Source organism: Lygodium microphyllum, chromosome 8 (assembly GCF_053477565.2).
Source record: "Lygodium microphyllum isolate KBCC chromosome 8, Lygodium_microphyllum_v1.1.10, whole genome shotgun sequence".
Classification (NCBI taxonomy): Eukaryota; Viridiplantae; Streptophyta; class Polypodiopsida; order Schizaeales; family Lygodiaceae; genus Lygodium; species Lygodium microphyllum.
In genome coordinates this window covers 54,026,721-54,038,052 of record NC_141142.1, presented here as the reverse complement: position 1 = coordinate 54,038,052, position 11,332 = coordinate 54,026,721, and the positions used below count along the sequence as shown (strand labels likewise).

The following is an 11,332-nucleotide window of genomic DNA, read 5'->3' as shown; positions in this document are numbered from 1 at the left end:
GAAAAGTGTAATACTTTAGATTTGACATATAATTAATTTTTAAATCATAAGTTTATCCAAATCCACTATAAGTGGTATAGTATTAATCTATTATATATATTATTTAGAGCTTTGCCTTAGAGATCCTGGCACAAGGAGGATACGTTTGGTATTTAAGAAAAAATGAGGGTTTTTTCTTGAATGGCGAGTGGGGGGTTATAATTATTATTCTCTCTCTCTCTCTCTCTCTCTCTCTCTCTCTCTCTCTCTCTCTCTCTCTCTCTCTCTCTCTCTCTCTCTCTCTCTCTCTCTCTCTCTCTCTCTCTCTCTCTCTCTCTCTCTCAATTGAATATAAGATATGATCATGGGAAGAGAAAAGGTGAGTCATTGAAATATTATACATGGCTCTCTCTCTTCCCTCCCTTTGAGAGAGAGAGAGAGAGAGAGAGAGAGAGAGAGATGAATTTCTTTTTTAATTAGACATATGGAATGATATGATATTTTAATGATTCAACATATGCATGCGATGTATACATACTCTGAAAACATCTACAAATGCAAATACATTATTAAAAAAGGAGTCGAATTTCTTTTCTTATTGAACATATTGAATGAGATAATAATTTTAATAGTCAAATATGTTCATGGAAAGTATAGATACTCTAAAACCACACACAAATATACATAGACTACAAAAACACATGAATAATATCACATATAATCAATTGTTAATAAAATATGTATAACGTATATATATATATGTAATAATTAATGAATAGGTTAATGTTTATACACATTGTATGTTATGTATATATGTTAATATATAACATTAATCTATAGTATTAGTTAATAAATTATTATGATGCTTAATTAACTTTCATGTATTATTTGTGTCTTGAGATTAATTATAATATATGTATTATAATTATTGATACTTAATGTACTTGATTACATGTATAATGATATAATAATATAATTTATTAGTTATGAATAATTAACTATAAATAAAAGATATATAATTATATTTTATTAAGATATATATATACATATTAATAATTATTAATTATGTGAGAGAGAGAGAGAGAGAGAGAGAAGAAGAAGAAGAAGAAATTTGCAATATAGTTTATGGGTTGTCAAATTTATGTAATGTTATAAGCTTAGTGTGTGAAGATAATATCCATGATATAGTATACTAAATGTGAATAGAAATCACCATCAAATTATAGACTCAATATATGAGGATAATATGCATACCATGATAGGCTCAACGTGAGTAGAAATTGCCATTAAATATGTTTGGCTTTGAGAAACTTGGAGAAATAGTCATAAGGGTTCTTTGGAGGTATAGTTTAGGTTTGATACTATTAATGTCGGTCTTTCACTCCCCATATATCAATGAGTGCCACATCCCCATACATTACATTTTAGTGTATTCAATATTGTATTAGTCTAAGTTACCAAATCATTTGAAGTTCAAATTATGTTCCTTATATCAACCTCATGAACCCTCTTTCCACATATTGAAACATGCTTTCAAACCCCGCTGCAAGCATGGGGAGAACACTAGTGCAAGAGCACTAGGAGAATCTAGATGCGAAGCACCTAGTATTCATGATTTGTTAAATATTAGTTGAATCAAAATGATTGACTTGAGGCTATTTGAATTAATGAAGTGGGAGGTTGAATCTAGCACCAATTTTCACATTGAAAGACATAACCAAATTTGTCCATGATGTGTGTGTGTGGGTGTGTATGTGTGTGTGTACACATGCATGTGTGTGTTTATGCATGTATGTGTGCACACATCCTAGGACTCATACCATGGAGTAACATTTGTAAAAGTTTTGATTCTAACTACATGAGAGTTATATGTCGGATATTTGGATGGCAAAATAAAGCTTTATCCTAGATTCTGTCCATAGATACTACGTAATGGAAAATCCAAAACCAACAAGATGAACTACTCTTTTGCAAGACCTTTGAAAAAGGTAAAAGAGATTGGCCTTTCATTGAATTCATCCAATAGAAGCATCAACTTTGTATGGCACACATCTAAAATTCTTCATTCTAGTGCGCACAATAAGGCAAATGACAAATATGTCACTTTTTATGTTAAATGTTTTTCTTTGGTAAAGGTTTAAGATATGAAACTCTTTCTTGGGTGCTTCTTTTAATTATTCACGCCTCTTAAGGTTATCCTAGAGTGGCATGGCACTATCGCTAATTGTAGCTACAAGCATCATAACCCTTATCAACATTTATTAACCAAATCAATCATCATGTAAACCCAACCACAACTTTCATTGATGGGGACCCACAACTAGGCCAAATAAAATATTTCCATTAGCCACATTGGGCAGTTCTTTGCATAAGTATTTCATATTTTCAGCATGAATAATTCCCATATAAGGAATATATATTTAACCTTGTCATGAAGACTTCCACATTAAATTGTCGTTTTAACTAGATCACATGGTGGAAGAAATGTATCATGTCCATCATGCAAGATCTATGTGAGTACTTACGTTTTGTCTCGCGTAAGTTACTCATGAATATATGTGTGCATCAAGTTGGTTCAAAATAAGGTATTTTAAAAATACCATTTTTATACATTTTTTACATATAGAAATTTTAAAAATACCATATTGATCCTAATAAAAATTGTAAAAATTACCATATTTACATTTTTTACATTTTAAAAATACCATATTGATCCTAATAAAAATTGTAAACCTAATGTTGGAATATTAGCCCATTGGCAATTATTAAGTCACCAAAAGCATCCATGTAGGTAAGTTGCATTACAAGGTCAACGGAAGTACTTCTATATGGAAGTTGTAACATGTTTGACACTCCATTTCTACCATAAGACTAAAAAAACATATTGATATGGACAGTTCACATGAGACTTTCTAATGTTGGTACAAGATCAATAAGATGTGCACATTGGGCTATGGTGTCAAACTATTTGCATCACAATGATACTACTGATTAGTATATATAATTTTGAGGGTCTCAAATAGTTATTTTGGGTGCTATGTATATTTCAACTATACGAGACAATAGAGGAGCGATAATCAAGCTATTAAGCCTTACTTTTTCCTAACACTTGTTGAGGGCTATTAGGGGTCGGAAGATGTTGCGTCCTGAAAGGGTGGAGGGGGGATATGTTAGATTATGCATGAATTTATAAAGTACATCATCCTTGTACTAAGATCTAAGACAACATATGATGTTTACATAGTTCAGGTAAAGAGTAACTAGCATATCCCTTAAATACAGTCTAATATAGGGTTGCTCTTTCACCTACATCTCTTTTTTAGAGTTTTTTGTAGAAATATCCAATATGTAAGACAACTACAAGTGAGCCTTCTTGGGGTAGAGACAAGATTTGCAAAGAAGGTTCATGGTTGTCTTGTTTCTTCTGTACAAGTGTTTCAAAAAGCTCACTCAAGTTTCATTTCTAAGAGAAAAAGGGTGGCAGACACATACTCATGCATTAGTACTTAGCAAGGCCAGTGGTAGAAACTAGCTCTAGAGCTTTTTGGCTTTTTGAATAAGCTTCAAATCAAGGGTAGTTATAGAAAGCAATTCCATGTTCTTAATGGTTTGGGGGGGCCAAAGGAGGATATTCCAAGTGTTGAGCACAACACGATAGCTCCTCTCACTCACTCACTCACTCACTCACTCACTCACACACACACACACACTCTCTCTCTCTCTCTCTTATTACACTACAAGGGAGCTTAGATAAAGCTTAGTTTCATGAACACGCAACTTAGCGTGGTCACTAGGTTTAAAATACAGGATGGGGGAGCTATAAAGCCAATGAGGTAGCTTGTGTCGAAGATGAACACCCATCTAATTAGCCATGACCGTCTTAGTACTCTTTCTTTAAGCGCAACCACCGCCATGCAGCCTCATCTCCATTAACGACTCGTATATCATGCAAGCCAGCTAAATGACTCTTCTACTTTGAGCGCAGCTTCTATTGATCTGCATCACGCATTAATTTGTCTGAAAGGCGAATGGCATAGCATTATCATTATCGACGTTATTACTACGTCTATTATCGCCGCCGTTATCCTCGAGCTCGTCTGACAGATCAATATATCCATCAAATATAACCATGGAGCTTGCTGTCCTTGTGATCGGTGTAATTGGTAAGTCTTTGGTAATTAATATGTATTACGTTAGCATCAAATCATGATTACATGCATGCTTTGGCTTTTGGGTTCTCCTCCATTAACGCTGCTCATGAGCTGCTTCTGGTGGGTGGGTACTTGCCAGGAAACGTCATCTCTATCTCGGTCTTTGTATCACCAGTGTAAGCCATCCACACTCTTGGTTTTTTGGTCGTGATACAGCGGTTCAGCTTGATAGTTCTTATTCTTTGTGTATGGAGTGTCTCTCTTGAATAAAATCTGCGAGGGATTGGGAAGAGAGAGAGAGAAGGGGAGTTTGAATTAGTGCTTAGGAAAAATGGCATTTTTGTGTACTTGTACTAGGTAAAATTCTAAAATTTTGGTTGAAATTTTGTTATGCCTTTATAAAATTCAATGGATTTTTGGAGTATTTCGTTAGAAAATTGACCTTTTATAGGGATTTTTGAGCATCTAAATCATTTGTTTTGAGAATTTGCCTTTATTTTTACTAGTTGAAGCAGAGTTTTTTGTGAGTAGTGGGTTAGAGAGAGAGAGAGAGAGAGAGAGAGAGAGAGAGAGAGAGAGAGAGAGAGAGAAGCTATTCACTTCGGGGTTTTGAAAAGATTCTATGGAAAACCAAAAATTGGTCTAGGTCACATGGACTCGTTTTTGGTTTTCCTTGGAAACCCTTGGACTCTTTAGAAAACCCCTCACATTGATGTGTCAACCGATAACCCTCCTTCATTTTATGGAAAAACTTAATATTCAAGGTCTTTCTTCACTAAAAAAAGGGAAAAAGAACATTTTGCCTATTCAAGGAAGCCCTTTTTTAATTTGTTTTTTATTATTGCGGGGATGTTGCTTGAATTTGGAATTAAAAACTCTTTTTCGGGTGGTTCCTTCTAGGAAATCCTTTCCATGGGAACCCCCGAAGAAAGCAACTCCAAGTGTTTTTTCCTTTTGTGAGATTGAGAGTGCTTTATGCTTTTGTAAGAGAGAGAGGAGTATTGTTTTCTTTTGTGAGAGAACAAGTTAGTGTGATTGAGCACTTTTTGTGAGAGAGTTACTAGGAGAGAGCATGTGTGGTGTGCTTTCACACACACACACACACACTCTCTCTCTCTCTCTCTCTTGACCTAGTCAAGAGAGAGAGAAAGAGAGAGAGAGAGAGAGAGAGAGAGAGAGAAAGAGAGAGAGAGAGAGAGAGAGAGTGTGTGTGTGTGTGTTTATGTGGATGCGTGAGTGAGTTAGTGATCCTTCACACACACATTGTTCAATTCCATAAAGACGTGTGAAGCAAGCCGTTTGAACTCAAATCACACTCTCCTTTCCCAATATTGAAGGCTTCACTGTTGTTTTTCTACAGTAGTGCACGAAGCTAACACTTCCCTTTTACCATAAGGCTCACAAAAGAATTGTCACGTCCTATTAAGACTCAAGAGGCTCCCTTTTCTAAATGGCATATATGGCTTTTAGCTTTGCTTGATGGGCACTGTAAATAGTTTATTATTTACCAATTCATAGATGGGGCCTCTTTTTGAAAAGAGATATATGGCTTTTAGCTTTGCTTGATGGGCACTGTAAATAGTTTATTATTTACCAATCTATAGATGACCACATTATTTGAAAAAAATAGGCCCCCTTTTCTCAAAAGCCACCACTCTCTCTCCTATTGTGAGTGATAACCAAATGTCCCCATTGAACAACCAAATTAGGGTAAGGGTGCCAATTGCGAAATTGGTGCCAAAAAGTAAATATTTTAAGGTTGGTGATGTTATTTAAAAAAAAGAATATGCTGAGAATCTTGCTTAGATGTCACTCATTGATTTGCCAAAAAGTGTTACATCAATGGCTCTCAGTGTACCTTTACCTCTCAAAATTGTATTTGTTAAATTATATAAACTATTTTTAAAATAATAAAATTCAATATTAAAATCCTTTAATTCCTTTTGATATCCATTAGATGCTCATATATTCAAATCTCCAAAAGAAAAGTGCAAAATGTGAAATCCTTTCCAAAAATAAATATTTTTCCTTAGGTGGTCTATAGTTGGCTCCCATACCTGAGGGCATCCCTTATTCTTTCATGGATATGCTAATGAAAAGTGGGAGATTGTGGGACCTTAAGCTTGAAATTCGATACCCAAGGTTGGGCTTCAATAGAGATTGGATGACACCTTTAGCTTGCCTTATGGGCATCATATTGACACTTTCCTATTAATTTTGGGCATCAAGAGAGTGAGGCTCTCAGACTAGTAAGGTTGAGTAGGCATCAAGCCATTAGAGTAGTTTTGTCATCTAGCTATAGCTTTCACATCAGCTACATCAAACATTTAACAATACCATTCGATGAGGCAACATTAGTATTGGGCATTTTGCAAGCCATCAAGCATCAAGACCATGTAGAATGTAATGGTTATGTATGCATTTAGACTCCAATAGCAAATCATCATTGCGATCTAAGCTTGAAAATCGAATCATCATTGCGATGAGCCACAATGATGGTGCATGTTGGGCAATCATTGATCACTCTAGTATCTACTAATTTTGCTCAACAATCACTCAAGTAATGACTAACCAAGCATTGATTGCGCCTATCGAGACTCGTTTGGCAACCTTATATGAATATTGACAGCACAATAAGTCGCCATTAGATATTTCTCAATCCATACTAGTTTATGCTTCAAGGTTCAACACATGAAAAATGCAAAATTGACAACAAAAAATGCAAAACTGGCAACAAAAAATGTAACACAATGAATGCAAAATAATATAAGGATTGAAAACTAACTTGAGTCATGATTGCAAGCTAGATGTTGCGAGATAGATCGAGGTAGTCTCTAAAGTCTGATGTTAATAGCAAGTTGTAGGCATGCCCGAGGACCAAGTGCAATAGTGAGTAGCGTTCTTTTTCTAATCTATGCTCCAAAAAATAAGAATGGATTGATTTAAGAAAGAGTATGATGCATCTAGACTCTGAGCCTTCTTGCTTCAACCTTTAGAAATTCAGGAGGCAAGAACTAGACCGCAATTCAAGGAGAATGACTTTTTTCAAAGTGTAAATTTTAAGGTTTGTAAAATTGAATCTTACAACTTAGTGTTAAAGCCTAACTAACAAAGACCCGACACACACTCTTTCACATACGCACACATACACATACACACAATGTATATATATTTTATATATAGAGAGATATATATCTGTATATAGTGACACCTTTCCCCTTATACTTAGGTTTCATTTGCAACCTTGACCTTAATCTTAAGGTGTCTAATCAAATTTTAGGTGTGATGTGATGCCCAAAATCATCGAGACATCCAAATTGGGCTTGAAATGTAAATGCGAGTCCTCGTGGTGTAAGCCAGAAATGCTATTGTCTCAAAATCAATAAAGTTCACCCACAAACACACACACACACACACACTCTCTCTCTCTCTCTCTCTGCCTGGCGGCAAAGGAAGTGAGACCCTGCTGGCCCTACACAGGCGTCTGCCTATAACCAAGCTGCTGTCATCCGCGCACCACCTGGCACCAGCCCATGAGTCGACGGCTCAGGCCCCCGCCGCTCGCTGCTCCACGTGCTAATTTAATGTGCTAGCATCCTTTGTCAGCATTCACTAAAAATCGAAATTTAATGTAAAATGAATTGCAAAATTTTGACAACCCTTCCAAAATTTAAGAAAAGAAGGTCTAAACCCTTGAGGCTTGACCGACCTTCTCAACAACTTTAGTTATAGAAAATGGAAAACACATGTAATTTGATTCACAAAGCCCTCCAAAATTTTGAGTTAAAGGTTTTTTTGTATCGAAAATGCTTTTTGTGAACACAAGCTTTCATATGCTTTATATGCTTTTGGATTAATTTGAGGGCTTGTCCTTGCATGCGTTTAAAAAAAAAGGAGAGTAAATTCAAAACAAGGAGGAAAACACTTGTTAAACATAGGCTATGCTATATATAAGTAGTTTGCACTAATCAATTTATTATCCATAGCATTCACATGGAGATACTACTTCTAGCGCACACAAGAACACTTTAATTGTTTTCTTTCTCTAAACATTCGCACATTAGTGCACAAGAACATTTCAATGGTTTTCTTTCTCTGAACATTTGCACATTTGTTGCACGTCATTCATCTATTGAAAGTTAGACAAATTGTATTTAAGTTCCAACAAACAAGCAAGTAGATTTGGATATCACTATGATAAACTAGCTTTGGTTTAACATGATTGTGGTGGACATGCTAATAATTTTGTTTGGATTGTTGGAAAAATAGGCCAACATTTTGTCGTATAATTAGAAAGAGGGCGACAGAGGACTTCTCAGCAATGCCTTATTTGATGAGCTTTTTTAGCCAAATGGCATGGACATATTATGGGGCTATTTGTCCCACGGGCTTCCTTGTCATGCTTATAAGTGCCATTGGATGTGCAATTGAACTCTTTTACATAATCACCTACATTGTTTTAGCACCCAAAGCCCAAAAGGTATGTCATCACCACATGCTCTTTTTCTCCGTTTGCAATGCAAAGGTTGAGAATCACAATGTTGCACTAAATAGTGAAAGTAAAAGATTGAACTCTTTCTAAAAGGTAGCAAGAAGGTATTTCAAAAGGGGAATATAAGCAAACATGATAGTGGAGCAAGAATGATTGATGGGATGTATTCCCAACTATAGGGTAACATACCATCTAGATAATAGAGAGATATCCAAAACCTACATTTGAACTTTGTGCAAACAATGTTTAGAAATCTTAAGATGGAAAACATAATATCTAATGTTTCACCAATGTTTGCATGTATTGCTAAGGCATAACTCAACAAACACATGCCTAATCAACTTTTAAGTATGCATGGAAGCATTAAGAAAAATAATAATCTTCAAGTGATTAGATTCATCCAACCCTATAATAATTGAGCAACATAATATGCTAGCTTAATATATGAACACCATTGGTCAGACACACCTCAAGGGTTTATGCAAAAATCAAGAAAGCCTAGTTCATAATCATTAAGAAAAGGCACACGAATGTACCCCCAACACTCACTTTTATTGTTAAAGGTGCCTTAGTACACGGTTTTGTTATTGTATCATACAACAACAAAACAAGTAGAACATTCATAGATATGTCATTTTGGAATGCATGGAATCTATTTGTTTTGGACTCTTCATAAGTATCTAGTTGAATATGATACAATTTTCTTAAACATGTGGAACTAGCTAAAATATCTTAAATTATCACCAAATACAACTAGGTCATCAAAAGAATAAGATCAATAAAAACACAATTGCTCACTATAAGAGCCATTACAAATACAAAATCCCAACTAGCACTTCTTAATGAACTTAAGGCCACTTCCCAAAATACCTAGCCTCATTTAGGTTGTTATCATAGACCCATTCAACATCATGTGGTTAATTGGAAAGACTCCTTTCTGTGTTAACACATTAACATCTCAAACAAAGTGCATCTCTGGAGTGGATTGAAACACCCTAGACTAACAAAGATAATCTAGGCCTAATGGTACTAACTTCGACTCATCCTTTTCACAAACATTTTCCAAGAGTCAAGAAGGTTTTGATAAGCTGAAACCCTTAAAATATTCCAAAGCCTTTAATAACAAAAATTCAAAATAGTAATTGAGTACAAATGCATGGACTCTCAATGTAAATATGTGGAAAATTAGTGTGTATGTATGTAACAAAAGATAGGTTCAATAACATGATTGACCATGAAAGTTCTTCACTTTAGTGTGACAATTATGATCATTCAAGGAAGGTCATGAAAATATTATAACTTGGATGTGAAAATGTAATGGTTTATCTAATTGGCATGTGTATAGTTAATGCAATGAGAATATTGTGCAGTTGTCAACAATACGATTCTTCTCTTTTTGTGTATGCTCATTTGGTTGCATACTAGCTGGCACACTTATGGGTGCACGAGGTAGTCGACGTTTGCTTATTGTTGGATTTTTGTGTGACCTTATCTCCATATGTATGTATGCTTCTCCATTGAGCATCATGGTAAGCTCAACATCCTCTAACTTTCCTTGGATTTTTCTTTTTCATTTGATTTTTTAGAAACTATATGTATTGTCAAGTTATGCTGGAGTTTCTAGTATAATGAGAATCATTATCTTGGATGAAAGTTAAATTTTAGAATCATTACTCAATTTGTTTTAGACTTACTTAGTATTGGGCTTTGTACTCAGAAACAAGTAGTCACAACGAAAAGTGTGGAATTCATGCCTTTCTTTCTCTCTTTGGCACTCTTTTTATGTGGAGGGATATGGGGTAGTTATGCATTGGTTACTCAAGATCTCTTTGTTGGGGTAAGTCAAATAGTAGATTAGAATAGTCTTTTGACCCTTATACTTTTATTGGTAAAGAGAGTACTTCAATTACTTGAGTCTTACTAATTTGAAAAAATTTATTGTCTAGGTTCCAAATGTAATTGGCTTTCTTCTCGGCATTATGCAACTAATACTTTACCTTGTTTATTATAAAGCAAACCCCAAACAACTTCAAGCAGGCAAAGATATTAGCACATTACCTTATATGGATAAAGAAAAGCCACACTTATTAGATGGCAAAGTTTCTTCTGTTTCAATAGATCTTGAAATGCCTCCAAAAGTGGAGGGAAGCAAGCCTATTGGGGAGAAAAATGTATAAAAGGGATGAAGGATATACAGTGAAATCACTCAATGTTGTAAGGGTGAAAAAAATTGTTTAAAAGATCAAGAATTGAAACCTCACTACTAGTTATTTATTCACCAAATGAAAATGTACTATGAAATTTGATGCATGTGAAATTACAAAAAAATACATATTTTAAGAATAGGCTCTCAACTTTGAGTTTCAATGTTTAAAACAAAAAATTGGGGCACTATAGTTATATCAACCTTTTGCACAACTTTAGCATGTAGTGTTGTAGCTAATGCCTTATACTATAGTTATGGCAATCTTTTGAACAACTTTACCATGTAGTGTTGTACTAATGCCTTATCCTATCATCTAGCTTATAGAGTTTAAACTTAACAATGATTTAAATGAGTTAAAATAGTCTATAAAAGACCTCTAAATGAATTGTCATGGTGTTGATGAATCATGGTATAACCATTTAAGGTTTTTTCAAATAAATACCATTGAGTATCTTATTTAGATCAAGTGAGACGTCAAAAACATGTTATTCTATCTCTTATGTC

At 34.7% G+C, this 11,332-nt stretch overlaps 1 protein-coding gene across 3 annotated transcripts; it reads left to right on the top strand.

Annotated features, from left to right (window-relative positions):
• The first annotated feature begins 3,659 nt into the window (after positions 1–3,659).
• On the top strand, positions 3,660–10,983 carry LOC148032292 (bidirectional sugar transporter SWEET16-like). 3 transcript variants are annotated; one of them, XM_087682936.1, is made up of 6 exons: positions 3,670–4,142; positions 4,270–4,306; positions 8,400–8,610; positions 9,993–10,151; positions 10,340–10,459; positions 10,569–10,972. In XM_087682936.1, the coding sequence occupies exons 1-6, from the start codon at positions 4,109–4,111 to the stop codon at positions 10,797–10,799; spliced, it is 792 nt and encodes a 263-aa protein (XP_087539062.1). In that variant the 5' UTR covers positions 3,670–4,108; the 3' UTR covers positions 10,800–10,972. The 3 variants fall into 3 exon arrangements, with proteins under 3 accessions (XP_087539064.1, XP_087539063.1, XP_087539062.1); XM_087682937.1 differs by lacking the exon at positions 9,993–10,151 and having other exon boundaries at positions 3,665–4,142; positions 10,569–10,977; XM_087682938.1 differs by lacking the exons at positions 9,993–10,151; positions 10,340–10,459 and having other exon boundaries at positions 3,660–4,142; positions 10,569–10,983.
• Positions 10,984–11,332: the final 349 nt, after the last annotated feature.